Genomic DNA, 21,524 nt, shown 5'->3' on the forward strand with positions numbered 1-21,524 from the left:
GATACTCCTCCAACACAAATCTATATGTGTAGATTTATTCTTGCATCTATACCGAATAATTGGCCATAATCTATACCTTGTTTATTTCTTCTTCAATATGAAATCTCTGTTGTAATATAACGAATTCAGAGGGACTGATTATGAAATTTCAAAAAGTGAAACAATGAGGATGCGAACGGTGAGCGCGCGAAGAACAACGACAAACACAATGAACAACGAACGATGATGGACTGAGGAAGAGAGAAGCAGAACGATGATGCGGTGAAGAGGAATAAAGTGAGGTGAGCGAGAAGAGCAACGGGTGAGTGAGTGTAATGAATAAGGCAAGGGAGAGGGTAAGCACAACAAAAGAGGAAGGGTAAGGAAATTAGGATTTTTGAACATTAAAATAGGTAGACATTTATTTATTTATTTATTTTGCAGATATGCATATCGAATCAGCAAATACAGGTGGAATATTTGTAATTTGATTCTATGAGAGTGCAGATCGAATAATATCTATAATTTACAGATTAAATGCGGATAAATATTATAAATGTGTGAGTATTATTTGATTCATATTCATCCTTACAAAATAACCAAAACAAAACAAAAAGAAACATAACTATTTGATAAAGTTTTATTATAATTTATTATTTGGCTACCAACTTTTGTTTCTTTCTATAAAAATGTTGTTTCATTTTAAATCTATGCGTTATCTCTTTTTTAAGAAAAGTAAACAATACTTATTCGAATAAAATTATTATTATTATTATTATTATTATTATTATTGTTATTATCAGTCTTCAATAAAGGCTACGCATAATTATTTTTCTGATAGAAAATCGATAATATGCAATTTGATAAGTACAAAGTTACTTTTAATTTGTCATAGTATAGTAAAATACATTCAATACAATAATATTTTTCTAATATGCTTTTTTATATTTTAAATCAAACAAATTTATTTTCTTAATATTTTGCTATTTTAACATTTTTTTTTTAATCAAAGGAAGCTCAACACATTAAAGTGGAACATACAAAATAAAGAAGAAGAATCATAACGAGCTACCAACAAATAAACCACCCCTAGCATCCCCAGTACTAACATCAGCCTCCCCCAAGATCACCACCACGCCATTCTGTGTAATTCATCACCGTCCTTGTGTGAATGACTTCCAGACTTGCTCTTGCATTCCGTTCCAACCAGATGTTCCAAATCACTGCAAAGAACACTGTCATCCACATCTTCTGCCCTTGTTGTCTATTATGCATGCCATGCCAACTCTCAAGCATTTCTTTAATGGTTCCGGGAATCACCCACTCTCTTCCTAGTGACCTCAACCACTTGCACCACACCTGCCATGTTACCTCACACCTAAGGAATAAATGCTCAACAGATTCTAATTCGTTGGTACACAGTACACACATACTATCACCCAGAATGTTGACTCCTAGTTTAGTCAGTTGCTCCTTGGTGTTAACTCTACCAACTAGCACAAACCACCCAAAGAGCTCAATTCTCGGAGGTACGAAACCTTTCCAAATGGAACTCGTGAAACTATAACTCGTTATCTCAGCTGACAGGTCTCCGCTTGTATAGCCTGTATCACAGAACTAGTAGAGAAAACACCTTTATTTTCATACTTCCACACCACATTGTCCTCCCGACCTGATGACAACTTCACTGGCCTTAACCTCTCATGAAGCTGATTGACAAGTTCCAGCTCCCATTGGAACAACTCTCTCCTCCATTGAAAATTCCATATCTAATCAAGCCCATCCCAAAAACCACAATCCCCAATGACAAGTCCTTGCTGGCTTGAGAAAGAGTAGAGTCTCGGATAACTTCCTTTGAGAACACCACCTACTTCCATTGCCAGTCCACTTACCACTTTATCTCGAATCCGCGGTTCTTTTATATTCAGCTGACATATGTCTTTCCAAGGCCCTCCTTTTACTGGTAAAGGCTGAGTTGCTAACATTACATCCGGGTTCAACTTGTTGCACGAACAAACAATCTTCTTCCACAACGGGTAATCCTCCTTTGAAAACCGCCACCACCACTTAAACAGAAGCGTTGTGTTTCTCAGCACTGCATCACCAACCCCCAAGCTCCCAACCTTTTTTGGAGCCTGAACTAGCTCCCACTTAACCATAGGTATACCATAGTTCCCGTTCTCCTTGCACCACATAAAGTTCCGTTGTAAAGCGATCAGCTTGTCCGCCACCGCCTTCGGCATCTTGTACAGACTAAGGTAATATATGGGGAGACTATTCAGTATCGATTTGATAAGGACCAGCTTACCTGATTTGTTCAAAACCTTTGCTTTCCACAAGCTAAGCTTCTGTTCCACCTTATCAATGATTGGTTTCCAAGTCTTCACCAAGCGCGGATTCGCACCTAGAGAAATTCCCAAGTATCTAACCGGTAGAGCATCTTGCTAGCATCCCAGTAGTCCACATGCCTGATCAATCCATCTTTGCTCACAGTTCACTGATATCAGATTCGATTTATCAAAATTGATGCTCAGCCCAGACATCAACTCAAAGCACCAGAACAGTCTCTTATAGTTTACAATTGTTGCAATCTCTGGCGAGCAGAACAAAACAGTGTTATCTGCAAATTGTAGGTGCGACAGTTCAATATGATCTCCCCCTACCAGCAGTGGAGCAATACGTCCGTTCCTGACGGCTTCCCCCAACATCCTATGCAAAACATCGACAACTAATACGAACAGCAGTGGAGAAAAGTGGGTCCCCTTGTCTTAGTCCCCTCTCCATCTTGAATGGTTTGGAAGGTGACCCGTTTACCAAGACTGCCATGGTAGCCGTAGTAACACACTCCTTCACCCAACTCCTCCATCTTTGGCCGAAGCCCATTTTCTGGAGCACAATGTCAACAAAACTCCATCTCACTCTGTCATAGGCCTTTTGAAAATCCAATTTGATAATGGCTGCTGTCTTTTTCCGAGTCTTCAGCCAATGAACCGTCTCGCAGGCTATGAGTGCGCCATCATGAATTTTCCTTCCCTTTACAAATGTAGTCTGAGTCTCTCCGACCAACCCCGGCATCACAGATCGCATTCTTCTCAACAACACCTTCGAAATCACTTTATATACACACCCCACCATACTAATCGGCCGAAAATCCTTCACCTCCTTTGCACCTTCAAACTTTGGAGCTAGTGTCACCCACGTTACATTGACATCCGTTGGCAACTTCGCACTTTGAAAGAACCCCATTACCGCAGCTCCGGCCCAATGTCCTCCCAGCATTTCTTTATGAAGTTCATGTTATACCCATTACTCCCTGGGGCCTTGGAAGATTCGCAGTCCCACACAGCCTCCTTGATTTCCTCATCCGTCGGCATCACTTCTAAAGCTTCAGCCTCATCCCTATGGATACACTTTACTAAGCCATCCCTGATTCCAATCCTCGGAACATATTCATGTCTATATAAATCCTTGTAGAACCCTCTAATCGCACCTTTTATTCTCGCCTGATTCCGCACAAGTCTTCCATGTATCATCATTGCATCGATCTTGTTATTCCGTCTTCTGGCCGAAGCAATGTTATGAAAGTATCTGGTATTCTTATCCATGTTTGTAGCATGCTTAGACCGAGACATCTGTTTCCAGTGTATTTCCTTTCTAATGTACCATTTTGAACAAAAGCTCACAAGCGCCTTCCTTCTAGCCTCCGTTGTACCATCATAAATCCCATCACTAACTAAATTGTCCAGCCTGGTGAGCTCCTCCTTAAACCTCATGAGTCTCTTATCCATGTCCCGGAAGTGATCCTTGTGCCATTGCCGCAGTGGTATTGTTAAAGCCCTCAGCTTGCACGTGAACTGCGCTTCTCCGAGGCTTCACCATTCATCCTTCACCATTCTCAAAAATCCCTCGTGCGTAAACCAGGAACCCAAACTTCTGAATGGTCTAGGGCCCCCCCTAATCTTGTACCTTCCAAGATCACCGGGAGTGATCGGACAGCCCCCTTGGGCCACCTGTTATCCTAATATCCGGAAACTTCTCAGTCCATTCAATATTAACCATCACCCTATCAATCCGACTACAGGAACGCCCCCTAAACCATGTATACTTCCTATCAGTAAGAGGCAAATCTATTAACTGCATGTCATGCACCCAACCCTTAAACTCTTCCGCTGATGCCGGCAAGCTAGTAACTCCTTTGCGGTCCTCAACTTGTAAAATTTCATTAAAGTCCCCTAAAAAACAGAAAGGAACCTGACACAGCCCCGCCACATAACTCAGTTCCTCCCACACCCCCTTCTTTGCCTCCCTCCCATGCGCCCCGTACACCAAACAAAAAGCACAGCGGAAGTTGGTCCTTGTTAATACGCCTTCAACACACAGCCACCTCTCACCTTTATAGCTGTGATGTACTTGAAACACTCCATCATCCCAAATTAATAACAGACCCCCGCCGTTCCTACAGATTCCACAAACTCCCAACCAGCAGTACTAGATCCCCAAAGCCTTGCAACCTCATATTTAGTAATCACTTCTTTTTTTGTTTCAATCAATCCCAACATGTTCAAGTTATATTTACTCTTCAAAGATTTCAGCATGCTCAATTTACCGTCCCCTCCACCCCCTAATATTCCAACAGCTCATAATCATTTAAACAAAATTTTGCTCACCTTATTTTGATTTTTTGGCCGACTCCTTCTCGCATTTTCCTTCTGCTTTGCCAGCCTTCTCTTCACCGCTATTTTCTCATTTTGTGCTTGTAAAATCGCCATAATATCTTCTTCCTCATCTTATAAAATCGCTCCTGATTCCACAGCTTTTCATGGATATGCTTTTCCACACATTTAGATACCAATATAACTTAATATTAAACAGTCCGTTGAACTTGAAAGCACCAAATTTAAATGGCGATTATAGAATCAATCATGAAGATAAAATACTGCATCTACTAATATGCAAATGTGCCAACCACTAAACCAATCTTTAATTTTCCTCTATATATATCGCTAATCATGCTTGGCATAAAGTAACCTCATTGTGACAAATGAATTTAAATTATCTTTAACTATGAACTAGGATTATCATAACTCCTGAGAACTATATCAAATCAAAGTGATAAACCGATAAAAACAGGAATAATCAATACACTTAAGAACACAGGTGTGGTTAGATCCAAATTATAAACCTCCAACTTCATGGCAGAGGCACATATATATACTCATTAAACTTGCATCAAATAAATGCTGCAGAGATGATGGTCTTCCATCCCAATGAAACTTTGCCATGAGATTCTCAATGGTATATATCCGAATGCCATTTTGACTCTCTTTGTATGGTTACAAATTTTTTACAAACTGTCTATAAAATTAAAAGTAGTGTAAGAATTAAATTAAAAAAAGTTATAAAAATTTAATTAAAAATTTAGTAAAATTATAAAAACTAACAGAATAATTAAAAATATGTTAAATCAATTTGGATCATAATTTTTCAGGTGAAAAGACATTTGCAACTTAAGATTGAAGTACAAAAAAAGTACTTGCAATTAGTACTGCACATAACCGCACATAAAAGCTTAATCTGTCATGTTCTATTCTATTAGATAATTTCATAATACCCAAAAATAATAAAAGCAAACAAATTACTGAGAATCTAATAAGCTAGCCTCAACAAACCATTGATTTGTATGGCAGAATAAAACAAAAATCGCAAAAGTGATATAAGCACATAAAAATTCTCAAAAATTAAACCTTTAACATAGCAATCTCGTTATATATGTGGAGTATATACTCTTTTCAATTGTTCGGTTAGGTTTTTTCTTAAAATAGAGTTTTTATGCCCTTTAAGTCAATGTTTAACTTTTGTCATGAGAATTCTTTATTCCCAAAACAAAGTTTCTTTCTTTATTCTCTTCTTTATTCTTTTTCTTTAATTCGCCATGAAAGTTCTTTTATGGAATGGGGTTTGAGGAGATCTCTGACAGTCTATAACCTTAAAGGGATATGTCAATCCCACTCCCTCAAAATTATGTTTATATGTGAAACAAAAAACCAATCTCGTCTGGTAGAAAATAAGTTGAGATCTTGTCATTTTACAGACAAAAAGATTGTTAGTCCGACGGGTACAGCTGGTGGATTAGCTTTAGCAAGGTAGGAGGGCACAACGGTTGAGGTTCTTGCTGAAAAAGAGTTTTTCATAGCTGCCTAGGTAACTGATCCTGCTTTGAACTTTTCTTAGAAGCTGATTGGGGTACATTTAAATAGCTTGGATGGGATTCGTTCTACCCAATACACAGAACTTTTCTCTTTTGTACAACGTTTCCTTGAAAATGTTGTAATTATGGGTGATTTTAATGCTATAGTGAGCCTCGATGAGAAAGAAGGAGGGGGGTTAAAATCAACTTCATCTATTTCTGAATTTGTGCATTTTATTGATAGTGGTGGACTGAAGGACTTTGGTATGATTGGGAGAAGGCTCACTTAGACTAATAGGCGACGAGGGCAGGACCAAATCAGGGAGCGGCTTGACCGTGCACTTGTGAACGATGAGTGGACGGATCGTTTTTCGTCAGCCATGCTGTCTTGGTTCATAGAAAATGGTTCGGATCATGCGCCTATCCTCCTTGATACAAATCCGGCCATAGAAAAATCTAAACGGAGGTTTAAGTTTCAGAAGAGGTGGTGTGATTTAGAAGAAATTAGGGTAATTATCACCGAAGCTTAGAAGGAATGTGTGGATGACTCAGCAATATTTGTTTTGGCACAAAAATTGAAGCATTGTATGCACTATATTGTTCAATGGCAGCAACAGAACAAATTTAATTTAAAGAAGGACATTGGTAAACTCACATCTCAATTTAAAATCTTTAGAGAGGAGGGTATTACAGGGGGAGAACAGATTGAAGTCTTAGAAAATAAACTTGAGGATGCTTATTTTAGGGAGGAAAGCTATTGGAGGGAGAAATCTCGTATAAAAAGTGGCTAAAAGAAGGGGACAAAAATACAAGTTTAATCATTCTAATCCAAAATCTGGAAAAATAAAATTTGGAAAGTGAAAAAGAATGATGGTACGTATACTACCATCTGTGAGAAAATTGCACAAGTAGCTGAAACATACTTCAAGGATGTCTTCACATCGATTGGCCAAGCTAATCTAGCACATCCATTTGAAGATTTTGAAACCAAAGTTTCAGCAACCATGAATAGAAAATTAACTAGATCGGTCAGTTTTGATGAGGTAAAACGTTCGGTTTTTAGTGTTCACCTCCAAAGTGCCCCTGGTGATGATGGATTTACGGCTAAATTTTTTCAATTCTATTGGAGTTTAGTAGGGGAGGATATTTTTAAGGCTGTCCGCAGTTTCTTTGTCAGTGGTAGACTACGCAAGAGCTTCAACCATATACAAATCTGTCTCATTCCTAAAATTTCTTATGCAAAGTATATGACACAAGTTAGACCCATTAGCTTTTCCTCAGCTGTGTATAAGATTATTTCTAAAGTACCAGTCCATCAGCTACAGAAATTTATGACTTCGCTAATCAGCCTTAATCAGAGTACCTTCATTAAGGGTAGATTGATTTCAGACAATGTCCTAGTCGCTCATGAATGTATGCACTATTTAAAGATAAAGAAGAAGGGCCTATCGATTGAAATGGCTGTTAAATTGGATATGAGCAAAGCCTATGATCGTGTTGAGTGGCATTTTCTTTCTTTCATTTTAGAGAAATTGGGATTTAAATCTAGATGAATTGGTTGGATACAGGAGACGGTGACTACAGTTTCTTACTCTGTTGTTGTTGAAGGTTAACCTTTTGGTTTTTTTTAAACCAAATAGAGGTATCCGCCAAGGAGACCTTTTATTCCCTACCTTTTTCTTTTCTTTGCAGAAGGATTATTCTTTTTGCTAAACAAGGTAGAGCAAAACGATCTCATTAAAGGTATTCAGATCAACCAAAGATGTCCTACTGCTAATCTTTATTGTTTGCGGATGACTCAATCCTTTTTTGTAAAGTGTCAGAAGACAGTTGTGAAAATATTCTCAGTCTTCTTCAATCATACGAGGGGTTCAGTGGCTAAAAAGTTAATTTGCATAAATTAGATCTATTCTTTAGTAATAATACTCCTTTTGCTGCTTGATTACTACTGCCCCGAAAATTGAAAATTGTTCATATTGGTGTACAGGATAAATATTTGGGTCTTCCATCTACAGTCCAAAAATAAAAAAAGGTCACCTTCGAAGAAATCAAGGACAAGGTGAGGAAGCGAATTCAAGGGTGGAAAAGGAAACTTCTCTCCTCTGCAGGTAGGCATGTTCTAATAAAAAATATTGGGGAGGCTATCCCAATTTATTCATTATCATGTTTCTGTCTTCCTAACACTTTAATTAGGGAGATTCACAACATACTCTCTCAATTTTGGTGGGGTAAAAAAGGTACAAAGCGAAAAATGGCATGGGTTAGTTGGGATACTATGACAAGACCAAAAATTAGAAGACGAACTAGGTTTTAAGGACCTAGGGGATCAGAATTTGGCGCTATTAGCAAAACAATATTAGAAAGTTGTCTCTCAGCCACAATCACTCCTATCTAGACTCCTCAAAGGTAAATATTTTCGATACAATTCTATAATGAATGCAGAGATCGAAGCAGTACCTTCATAGGGGTAGCGTAGCATATTGGAAGGGCGTAAGGTTATTGAAAAGGGGCTGGTTTGGCGAGTTGGTGATGGGTCCAATATCGAAATCTTTAGCGATTCTTGGCTTGCTCCTTCACATCCTTGTGTTGTCCCTTCATCTGAAGCATTCAATCTGCAAAATCAACCACTATTGATGGTCAAGGATTTAATACTTTCTAATGTTCTGTGGAATCAAACTCTAAGTAGAAGCATTTTTTTCTGAGGGTACTAGTCAGTGTGTGCTAGCAACAACAATTAAGGGTAGAGAAGATAAAATTTATTAGGCCCTTAATAAAAGTGGTTTGTATAAAGTGAGTACGGGGTACCATGTGGCTTATGGGTTCTCGCATCCTCCAATTGAATTTTGCCCAGAGATTATGAAACAACGAAACTTGTGGCGAGAACTATGGAAGCTGAAAATCCTAGCGAAGATTAAGATATTTCTCTGAATGGGCTTCCATGAAAAGCTTTCAATGCTGCAAAAGTTTCATCATCGTATTCTATTGATTCAACCCACTTGCTGAAGATGCTTACAATTTTCAGAAACAATCAATTATTGCATCTTCTATTGTGAGAAATCAATGGAGATTTGGTCAAAAAATGGGCTTATCGGCTGCTAGAAGGGGCACCAAAGATCATGATTTCTATGTTGAGTGGAACTTGAGAATGGGAGTCTTACGTACCCAACCCAATAGCTCCTCTTAAAGGATGATGATGGTGATTTTGAGCTGGTCCTTATGAAAGGCTAGGAACAGGTTCATATTTGATAATGTATTAACTAGTGTGGAAGAGATAATAGCGTCGACTTTCAAGTTGTAGAAGGAGCTTCAATAAATCCCCAATTCCTAATTGATGAGTGATAAACCCCAATTTTGTGATTTATCTTGTGCTTAATTTAGGAGATTTTATCAACTTATCTCACATTTATTCAATGAAATAGCATGATTTTGTATTCTCCCTAAATTTGTGTTTGAGTGTGAAAACATGCTTTTTAGGCCTTAAAATAGCTAAATTTAATTCACTTTAATTCCATTCGATGCCTTGATATGTTTGTTGAGTGATTTTAGGCTTATAAGGCAATGATTGGATGGAAGAAGTGAAGAGATAAGCATGCAAAGTGGAGAATTCATAAAAAAATGAGCATTTGGAGAGTTCAGGGCCACGCGCACGCGTCATCCACGCGTATGCGTGAGGAGGAAATTTGCCAGCGACGCGCGCATCGACCACGCGCACGTGTGACGCTGATCACGTGACCTCATTAAAGTGAATTTGCTGGGGGTGATTTCTGAGCTTCCCAGGCCCAAGTCCAACTCATTTCTGAGGTTATTTCATGCAGAATTCAAGATGGGTCAAGGGAGGAGCAATTAGTTAGTGTAGGAAGCATGCCTTAGGTTAGTTCTAGAGAGAGAAGCTCCCTCTTCTCTCTAGACATTAGGGTTCTTAGTTTATTTTCATCTTAGATTTAGGTTTAATTACTTGTTTTGATTTAGTTTCCTTTATTTTTCCTTGTTAATTTTCTTTAATTTCCTTAGTTCCTCTTGTCAATTTCTCTTTTGTGCCTCTTTTTATTTTATGAACACTTTTGTTGATTTTAATTTTTCTTTAATGCAATTTATGTTTTATATTCCTTTATTGTTTAATTGAGTTGTTATTCTTACATTTCCTGCATTGGGTAATAGTATATTTTATTATTCTTGCACTTTTATGATGCTTTCCTTTTAGGCCTTCCAAGTGTTTGACAAAATGTTTGGTTGGATGTTAGAGTAGTTTTTGAACATTCTTGGCTTGGAAAGGAAAATTAGGAAATCTTGAGTCATTAATACCCAACTCATATTGGTGATCTAGAGTTGTTAGTTAATATTGTTTCCATTGACTCTAATCTCTTGCTAATTCAATTAGTAAGTTGATTAGAACTTTTAGATTGAGATTAACTAGTCTTATTTGACTTTCCTCAAGTGAAGATAACATTATACCTTCTTCCTATGTTGGAGATGACTAAATAGGATTAGCTCTTGTTAATTATTGTATTATGATTGATGACTAGGATAGAAAGCCTATATTCTCAATCCTTGCCATGAATGTCTCTCTTTATTAATTGCTTTCTTTAATTGTTTGCTTTACTTCTGTTGCCTTTTTAATTTCTCGCATTTTTTCCAACCCAACCCTTGAATTTCATAACCAATAATTAAGCACTCGATTGCAATTTCTAGAGAGAACGACCGAGGACTAATACTCTCAGTTATTTTTATTGAGTTGGACTTGTGACAACCAAAATTAAACTTTGATTTGAGGATCGATTGTCGGTTTGGGCTATGCTCACAACGAAATTATTTTGTTAATTTTCGAACTAGTATAAATCCTCACATTTCAATGAGCACTTTACTTCTTTTTTACTTCCTTTTATTTCTCTTATTAGATTATTATATGATGTTATCTCTATAGTAGAGCGTTAGGAGTCCCCGTTTCTTTTGCTTGTCCCATATATAGACACCTATATGTTTCTTTCATTTCATCAATGAAATTACTTGGCTTTAGAAAAAAAAAACATAGCAGTCTCGTTCCAAAACCGAAACACCGAATAGAACCCAAAATTAACACATGAGAAATTAAAATTAAAATTTTAAGAGTAAAACCTTAAACGACAAAAAATTTAACGAAATTACGCAGCAGCATTCTGGTAAACATAGGTGAGGCCACATTTTCCACAATAATGGCGATCAAAGTGGTTGGCCATGAAAGTTTCAGTACCGCACTCAACGTTAGGGCACTCCTTCCTAAGCCTCTCAACTTTACCCCAATAGGCAGCGTGGAAGAAACTACAACTATAGTACAGGCTCACTGTATCCAGTGATGCTCTGGAAGCCTGCTGCACCTGCTTACCCAAAACTTATACAAGATACTCCACGAGGATTAACAAAAGCTAAATTGGGTAATGTTAATTGTGACTATCATCTTCACTCTTCTCTAATTTCCCTTGCCTGGAGTAACTGAATTCACAGAAGGTGAGGCAAGACTCTGCCTAAAATCAAATTCTGAGGTTAAACTACTCTTAATATCTCTATGAATTCTACATGTATACAAGGTGTTGTTTGGATGAATTTTATTAAATTCCTCCCCCAACTAAAAGATTTAACCATATTATAGGTATTTGACTAATGATTAGAAGTTGCAATAAAACAAGATGAAGAATATAGTCCAAATCTTGTAGTTGGGGAAAGGAAATCAAAATCAAGTCAAAGCAAAAAAGATAAGTAGTCATAATGTTTTGCATTTCTTTATCTATATGGATATTCATCCTACTAAACCTATTCTTAATTTAGAGTTATTATTAATAATACACTTCTCTTTTAGTCTAATTGTACAAGTCCATTTAAGAAACTGAGTTATGGTTCTTTCTAAAATTAAACCTATAATTCAGTTCTACAATTTTGTAGCCAAAATTGGAGTCTACACCTTCCTTGAAAAAGATCTCAGAGAGGCTTTTGAAGGAAGCCCTTTGGCGAAGGTTGACTATAAGGGACTGGAGCCTAGCGACTACAAGGAATTAGGTGCCAAGCTTAAGGTATCAGATAGCAACTAATTTGTTTATGTTCCTAAATACGAAAAACTCAGGAGGAATCTACTTTGGTAGGCGACCTCTTCTGGCTTACCTATGGTAAAAGGCCTCTAAGTATCTAGATAAGCGGCATAAGCATTGCCAACAACCATTAGGAGTATTACTCTGCATGAATTTTGATCATCTTATTTTGGCAGGATTTGGTTCCTTATGCGCTGTTGTCTTTTGATGATGAATAGATATTAATGGGGAGGGGAAAAGATTGGAAACCAATGTTCCCACAACCTCCTCCATTTTCTCATCCTTCAGAAGCTATCATTATAGGGAATTCAGACAGTACATGTGTGCAGCTGAACCATTTTGTTTGCATATCCTATCCTATTGGAATTCTTGTACATTTTATTTAGTTACATGTGTTGTGTGGAAGTATATCATAAGTTGGTGAACAGATATCTATGTGTGAACGATCTCACTACAGAGATAATACATGATGGTGGTGTCTTTGATCCATGTAGCCCATCCTACTTAGTGAGATAAGACTTTGCTGTTATTGTCATTGTTGCATGGAAGCATATCATAAATAAGTTTAACAAAGAAGAAAAAGACAAGTTCATTCTTAATATATCGTCATAATGGTTTTTCATTATCATGAGTATCTTTTTGTAATTTTCATTTATCTCTCTCTTTCAAAACCATAGATAATTACGATGTATAATGGTGTTTTAGTTTGTCTAGTTGTTGAGTACTGCCTGACCACACACTAAAATTAAATTATCGGTGGCTATCGGGCTATGCAAATTCAACATGATGTCTTTAACTATCTTTATCAAGGGAGACTAAAGATGATTATCAATCTGAACAAGAGGGCAATGTGGTGAACACAAGCCCAAAAATGTTGTCTCTGGGGAAGCATACATGCAATCAAGTCGAGCAAAGCTTTTTTGCTGGATGAGTTCAATATTGGTCCTGATGCCCTCTTGGAGAAGGTAGAAGAATTCGTAGGGGTTTTTGTTTGGAAAAATGAGGTTCAATAAGAACCTGTCTAATATTAGAAGCACCAAAAATAATTTTTTCACAACCTGTGTGATTAAATAGACAATACCAAAGATACTTCAAGTAGCAAATACAATTACAAAAATTAAATAATCAAACATCAGAAATTTTTATCGTGGAAAAACCCCCCCAAAAGAGGGATAAAAAATTCACAGGACCTAGTTCAGTAAAATCTTCCACTATCAAAATAATGGGTACACAATCAATCTTCCTAGTGGCACTAGGGCATCTCAACAATCAACAAAATACATCATCAAAACTGATGGAATTAACATAAACCCTCCACAAAGTGGCTATCTCAAATCAGACAAAAAAGAAGGCAATACAACTAGCAAGTTATATCCTAATGTTCATCTCTACACCAGAAATAACATACTAAAATTTCATAAGAAATGGAGCAAGTTTACCGGTTTAATCGGATCAAAATGGCATGCCCTTTTTCTCCAATTTTTCTTCTTCTCTTTGTCAAATGAGAGAGCTTTGTTTTCTTTCTTTCAAAAAGAATGAGAGATTTAAATCTCTCTCTCTCCCTCTCACCGTGGCCTAAAAGCCACTTGCTTTATTTTTTTGTTTTTAAAGTTGTGTGGGCCCCACTTGAGTTGGGGACCTACCAACAAATCTCTCTCTCACTGACTCAAGTGGGGATAGGCTGCTCTACTAAGCCTGCCTTCTCTTTGTAGGAATCAAACTTCACTATAGGTAAACTCTTAGTCATCATATTTGAACCATTGTCATCAGTATGGATCTTTTCAAGTGCATATGACTTCATCTCAAGCACTTGACATATCTAATGATACCTCACCTCTATGTACTTCGATCTAGAATGACACGTCAGATTCTTGCTGAGATGGATAGCACGTTGACTGTCACAAAATAACAAACTTCTCTTGATTGATGCCTAACTCTTGTAGAAATTTCTTCATCCACAAGAGTTCCTTGGAAGCTTCAACAACAGCAATGTATTATGCCTCTGTAGTAGACAAAACAACACATTTCTGAAGTCGAGATTGCCACGACACAACTTCCCCTGCAAAAGTCATTATATAACCAAAAGTAAACTTTCTTGAAACAAGATTCCCAGCCATATCCGTATCTGTGTAACCATCCAACACAAGTTAGCCACCCCCAAAGTATAAACAAACTCTGGAAGTACCGTTAAGGTATATGAGAATCCACTTCACTTCTTGCTAGTGTTCCTTGCTAGGATTAGAGAGAAACCAACTAACAACTCCAATGGTATGAGCAATATCCGGCCTAGTGTAAACCATAGCATACATCAAACTGCCAACTGCAGATGCATATAAAATCTTTTTCATTTCTGCTTTATCTTTCTCACTTGTAGGACATTACCGCGAACTCAGCTTGAAATAACTGGCAAGTGGAGTACTAACAGGTTTGGAATTACTCATGCTAAACCTCTCTAAAACCTTCTCAATATACTTCTGCTGCGACAACCACAGTTTCCCATTCTTCCTGTCATGAGTGATACTCCTGCCAAGGATTTTCTTTGCAGGACCCATATCCTTCATAGCAAAGGATCTATTCAAGTCTTTCTTAAGATTTTCAATCTTCTTAATGTCATGACCAACAATCAATATGTCATCAACATAAAGCAAGAGAATTATGAAATCACTATCAGAGAATTTTTTAACATACACACAATGATCAGAAGAATTCTTACTATACCCATGACCTTCCATGAAGGAATCAAACATTGTATACCACTGCCTTGGCACTTGCTTCAGCACATATAAGCTCTTCTTCAACTTTCATACAAGATGCTCCTTTCCTTTAACGTCGAAACCATCTGATTGCTCTATATAAATTTCTTTATCTATTTCACCGTGAAGGAATGCAGTCTTCACATCAAGGTGCTCAACCTCTAATTCAAGGTAGACGCCAATCCAAGCACAACTCGAATAGAGGATATTTTCACAACTGGAGAGAAAATCTCCTCAAAATCAATACATTTATTTTGCCCAAAGCCTTTTACAACCAATCGAGCTTTGTACCTTGGCCATGAGACATTTTCATTCGCTTTCAATTTGAATACTCATTTATTCTTGAATGCTCTCTTACTCTTCGGTAGCATCACCAATTCAAACGTATGATTCTCATGCAAGAATTTCATTCTTCTTGCATGGCCTTCAACCAATCTTTCTTATGCTCATCAGACATAGCTTCCTAGTAGTTCTATGGCTCTCTAGTCTCAGTGTTCATCACATACTCATGAGGAGAGTATTTTTGAGAGGGATGATGCTCTCTAGTAGATCTTCTCAATTTAGGCTCAATTGATGGTTCAGGAGGACCTTCCACATATGGTGGAACTTCTGCATATGGCACCGCACATTGAGGTGTAGCTAGGTTCATCATGCAAATCATCACCATCATTATCAACTTGTACATTTCTCCATCAACAGAAGGTCTAGTGGAAGGACCAGGTTCATCATCAGCAAAATGTCTAACAGTTATTGTTGGCTTATTTGTCTTCTCAAGATCTTCGATAGTTTGGTCTTTAAGAAAAATCACATCTCAACTTCTAATTATTTTCTTGCTTACTGGATCCCATAATCTGTAACCAAAGTCTTCGTTACCATAACCCATGAAGCTATACTGCTTTGACTTTCCATCAAGTTTGGACCTTTCATCTCTTGGAATGTGAACAAAAGCCCTGCAGCCAGACACTCGCAAGTGACTATAGGAGACATCTTTTCCTCTCTAAACTTTCTCTGAAACATCAACATTTAGCGAAATTGAAGGATAAAGGTTGATCAAATCTACCGCAGTCCTCATTGCTTCACCCCAAAAGGATTTAGGCAACTTTACATGAGAGAGCATACACTTGACTCTATCATTGATAGTGTGATTCATTCTTCCTGTAACTCCATTATGTTGAGGAGTCTTAGGAATCGTCTTCTCAAGCTTGATCCCATGTCCTTTACAATACTCTTCAAATAGACCCATGTATTCACCACCATTATCTGCTTGAACACATTTTAATTTCCTTCCTATTTCTCTTTCAACACTTGCATGAAAGTGCTTGAAGATACCGAGCACTTGGTCTTTAGATTTCAAAACAAAAATCCACACTTTTTGAGAATAATCATCAATAAAAGTAACAAAGAATGATGCACCACCTTGTGTCTTAGCATCCATAGTGCAAATATCAGTGTGAAGTAAATCTAGAATATGTGATCTCCTATGAGGTCCAGAACTATGAAATGATACTCTAGCATGCTTTTCAACAAAACAATGAGTACAAGTATTTAAAGTTGTACCTTTCACAGGAAGTGAGTGCTTATTGGCTAAGACGCTTAGTCCTTTCTCGCTCAAGTGACCAAGACGTATATGCCACAAATCATAAGAGGAATCATCAGCTACATTTACCTCTTTTTTGCACAACTTTGCTTACAACCGGTAGAAAGTAGTGAGACTATTGTCTTCTTTAGCAACAATGATAACCCCTTTGGTAATTTTGCATTTTCCACTACCAAAGAAAGTGCAATACCCTCTTGATCCAATACCTTCATTGAAATAAAATTAAACCGCATATTTGGCGCATGCCTAATATTTTTCAACTGTAACTTGCATCCCATGTTGGTTTCAAGCCACATATCACCCATACCAATGATATCACACACTCCTTTATCTCATAATTTGATTTTGCCAAAATTTCCAGCAGTATAAGAAGTGAAAAAATCACACCTCGAAGTGAGATGACATGAGGCACTAGAATCCATAATCCAAGTGGAATCATCACAGACAATATTAATATAGTTTTCATCATATGTGATTAGAATATCTTCATAAATAATAGCAGTAGTTTTTTTTTATCACTATCTTTACCTTTGTCTTCGTTTCTTCTCCTTGATTGTTCTCTTTTCAAGAACCTACAATACCTCTTGATATGCCTCGACTTGCCACAATGGTAACAAATGAACTCCTTTCTTGGCTTGTACTTTTCTCTTGACTTGCTTCGACTCTCTGACCTATCAGAACTGTGAGGTTTTCTACTTTGACTTATCCCACGTAACTCTGAAACAAGTGCTTCTGACTGGAAGGAGGCATTAATCAAACCTCGCTCTCTTCTTCTAGCTTCTTCATTCAACATGCTCTCTTTAACCATTGCTAATGTCAACTTTCCAATTGAAGCTGAGTTAGTCAGTGTCACAACCAAAACTTCCAAACTATTAGGAAAAGAACTCAACAACAGCAAGACTTGCAACTTATCATTCAAAGTGATTTCATTATTTTTCAGTTGGTTCACTGTCTCTTGAAAAATACTCAAGTGCTCTGACATTGATTTACCTTCAATATACTTCATATTGACAAGCTTCCTAATCAAGAATGCTTTGTTTTGCACATTCTTCCTCTCATATAACACCTTCAATTTCTTCCAATCTTCTCAGCATTTATTTCGGTGTCAACATGTGGATACACGCTAAGATCAGGCCATTTCCTAATCAAAGCAACTGCCTTCCGATTCAACTTCTTCTATTCAGCATCGGATTTAGTACCTTTGGATTTATCCCTCTCCACAGGATCATACAAGGCCTTGCTATACAACATATCTTCCATGAGAGTCTTTCAAATCAAATAATTTTTGGAATTTTATTTGACCATATTTGGCCCATGAGTATTTTTCTCCATTTAATCACCACAAAGATAAACAACTAAAGCTCTAATACCACTTTGTTGGAAAAACTGAGGTTTAATAAGAACCTGTCTAACAGTGGAAGCATCAAAAATAATTTTTTCGCAACCTATGCGATTAAATAGGCAACACTAAAGATACTCCAAGCAGCAAATATAGTGGCAGAAATTAAATAATCAAACACCAAAAATTTTTATCGTGGAAAAATCTCCAAACGAAGGACAAAAAATCCACGGGACCTAGTCTAGTAAAATCTTCCACTACTGAAGACGAAGGCGATGACGACAATGATAACAATTTCCTTGAAGATGAATTGTTTGATGTTGTAGACTCATCTGCGAAACCCATATCATTACTTGTTGATTTTGATGTCAACAAGCTGAAACCAAAACTAGAAGAATAATGCCTTTCATATATATTTTCTAGGACAACATGAAGATTTTATTTATGGAGTGAAAATAGGAGTAAATTACCATTTCTAACCACGAAGATTCAAACGTCGACAAAATTAATCATAAAAGAATAAAATTAATTTTATACACATAAAAAATGAATTATGTTCGACAAAAGCGACCGATTGTTAATTTTATTATTGATTTTGTTAAAAAACTAATCAAAATATCCAAACTATCTTCGTCTTTTTCATTGTCTTCAACTTTTTAAATCATTCATTCTACTCTTCTAATAACAATAAAATAACTATCCATTTTATTTTTCAAATTTTGAACACTATCATTGTATGACCACCACAACCACTGCCAATGCGACTGCTGTACCACCATCATCAACATAACACAGCAGTAAATAGAGACAAAGCGAATGAGACAAAGATAAACAGCAACAACAAATCGGGAGCACGCGCTTTGTGGGAACACTGGGAGCGATGAGTCCGAAGACGTCGCTCATGTCCATCTCGCTCGACTTCATCCCATCGGAAAGCTCCCACGTGAAGCAGTGGAGCAGATGGGCCACCGCCAGTTCAAGTGCATACAGCGCCAACTGCATCCCCGGGCAAGATCCTCGACCCGATCCGAACGGTATAAACTCAAAGTTTCTTTTCTTGAAATCTAAAATGCCGGCCTTCAAGAATCGACTGGAAAGAAAAGAGGTGGGTGTGAACATAGGAGAAAGTCTAACTGAAAAAGAGATAAAGAATGAGTGGTTAACAATGGTATTGAAGATAATAAGACGAGAATAATTTGAGTATTTTTAATTAATTTTTTAATAAAATTAATAAAAGTTAACAATTGGTTAAAAGATTTGGTGTTTGTCTATTTTTAGGAAAGATAAGGTATTTTTTGTCTTTAAAAAAAGAATATTTTAGTCTTTAATTTTTTGTTTTAGGATAATATTGTAATTTATGAGGGTTTTAAACTCCTACAAAAAAATTTTTTATAATATAATTAACTATGACCACTATTATCACCATTTTTTTCATTCTCATCATTATCACTTTTACTTCTAATATTGTATAGCTATATTTTATTATCATCGATATCTTCTCTACTATCATCATCACCAATATAAATATCATCAATATTAATGTTATTTTATTTCATTTCTTGTTCTATGTTATTTTTTCCTTTAAAAGGTATTCGTACTGCAATTACTTTTTTTTCTTGCGACATTATTTCCAACAATGGTCTTTCTCCATTTAACCATCATCGGTAAAAGAATTTTTCAAAAATAAACTCATTAATAGTTTGTGGGTGTTTAAAATCTCTACAAATTATAAATAGAGTAAAGTATCATTTTTGTCCCCAATATTTGGGGTAAGTCTCAAAGTTGTCCTTAATGTTTGAATTGTCCTATTTAAGTCCCTAATGTTTCAAAATTGACTCAATGTTGTCCTGCCGTTAGAAATCTGTTAACGGAATTGACGGCGGGACAAAATTGAGACAATTTTCAAACGTTAGGGACTTAAATAGGACGAAAAAGTTGGGGACAAAAACGATACATAGAAATAAATTTTAGTTTTATCCTTCGCTAATATCAATCTTGTATTGTACATAGTTATTCAATTATTTTTTAATCACATTTAAGTAAATTACACTTAATCACATTACTTTGATTCTAAATAAATTTATTTTTTTATAATTTTACTCTTAAATATTTTTACTCATCATGAAATATTTGTAAAATGACTAGTATATAAACTTGTGGGGAAAAAATGATACATATACAATAAAGTAATGTGATCTAGTCATTTTACAAACATTTCATGATGAGTAAAAATTTTTAAGAGTAAAATTATAAAAATAAATAAATTTATTTAGAATCAAAGTAATGTGATTAAGTGTCATTTACTTAAATGTGATAAAAAAATAATTGAATAATTATGTACCGTAAAAATTGATATTAGTGAAGGATAAAATTAAAATTTATTTCTATGTATCGTTTTTGTCCCAACGTTTTCGTCCTATTTAAGTCCTTAATATTTTAAAATTGTCTCAATTTTGTCCCGCCATCAATTCCGTTAACAGATTCCTAACGGTAGGACAACATTGAGTCAATTTTGAAACGTTAGGGACTTAAATAGGATGATTCAAACGTTAGGGACAACTTTGAGACTTATCCAAAACGTTGGGGACAAAAACAATACCTTACTCTTATAAATAAAACTTCCCAGAAAATTAATTTTTATTACTATTTAACAGAATTTTTAATAAAGAGATCGTAATGTCCTAAAATAAAAAGGTTGAGGGACGAAGTGTTCCTTTTTTTGGATAAAGGTCAAATTAAAATTTTATTCTTTTTGTTGAACATAATTCATCTCTTATAGGTATAACATTAATTTTATTTTTTTATAATTAATTTTATTAGCGTATAAATCTTCCATATGATCGAAAATAGTTATTTACTCGCGAAAATAAGTGCATCATGCATGAAATGTAAAAAGAGAAGGAATAAACATGAAAAAGGGGGAAAATTCTTTATAATGTGAAAAAAAAAAATAGTTAGCTGCAAATATACAATTTCTCATTCATCTTCAATACTCTTTCGGAAAAGTCTTGGATGTAGATGATGAATTTTATTCTATACGTGTGTGAAGTGGTGTTATCACAATGCCAGCGTGACAAGTGTCTCTTCAAGAGATAATTTTTGGTTGGGTTCAAAAATTCAGTCGCTTTTACAGGTGATTTTCTCACGTGAAAGATTGCATAATCTTGATAGGTAATTGTGATTAGTATTATTAATGACGGTGAAAGTTAACTAAATTTGGGCCTTTTGGACTTTTTAGAATTATTGGTGGTTTTTTTTAGGGTAAATGAAACTAGGCTTATTGATAGAAGTAATAGTATAGCCCAACCTAACAAATATATTTAATGAATTGTACTAAGTGGGTGCTTGTCTTTGACACTTGAGATACGTGAGCCAATACTACAGTTGTCTTTATTATTCCCCTAAATAATTCTCATGATTCTAAAAATCAGATTGGACCAGTCGGTCGAGACTAACAGAAAATCAGAAACAATTAAAGTTCGGTTAATATAATAATCTTTATTAGTGATTCAGATAGATTAAGATATGTGTATAAGTAGTCTTCATTGATAAAATTAAATACCTATTATGTTAAATAACCGAATTCATTTTAAAATTAAAAATTTGCACATAA

General features: G+C 36.0%; 2 protein-coding genes and 1 long non-coding RNA gene across 3 annotated transcripts; 1 reads left to right on the forward strand and 2 right to left on the reverse strand.

Moving 5' to 3' along the window:
- On the reverse strand, positions 1,090-2,687 carry LOC107647138. Its single transcript, XM_016351257.1, has 4 exons — positions 2,471-2,687; positions 1,872-2,383; positions 1,652-1,748; positions 1,090-1,583 (listed from the first exon to the last, which is right to left on the reverse strand). Exons 1-4 carry the CDS (start codon positions 2,685-2,687, stop codon positions 1,090-1,092), a joined length of 1,320 nt encoding a protein of 439 aa, XP_016206743.1.
- On the reverse strand, positions 3,225-3,767 carry LOC107647137. Its single transcript, XM_016351255.1, has one exon. The coding sequence runs from the start codon at positions 3,765-3,767 to the stop codon at positions 3,225-3,227; it is 543 nt and encodes a 180-aa protein (XP_016206741.1).
- On the forward strand, positions 18,271-20,897 carry LOC107648319. The gene is made up of 2 exons (XR_001621865.2): positions 18,271-18,372; positions 20,783-20,897. It is a non-coding gene; the product is annotated as an uncharacterized LOC107648319 (long non-coding RNA).

The sequence above is a fragment of the Arachis ipaensis genome, chromosome B06 (genome assembly GCF_000816755.2).
Source record: "Arachis ipaensis cultivar K30076 chromosome B06, Araip1.1, whole genome shotgun sequence".
Taxonomy (NCBI): Eukaryota; Viridiplantae; Streptophyta; class Magnoliopsida; order Fabales; family Fabaceae; genus Arachis; species Arachis ipaensis.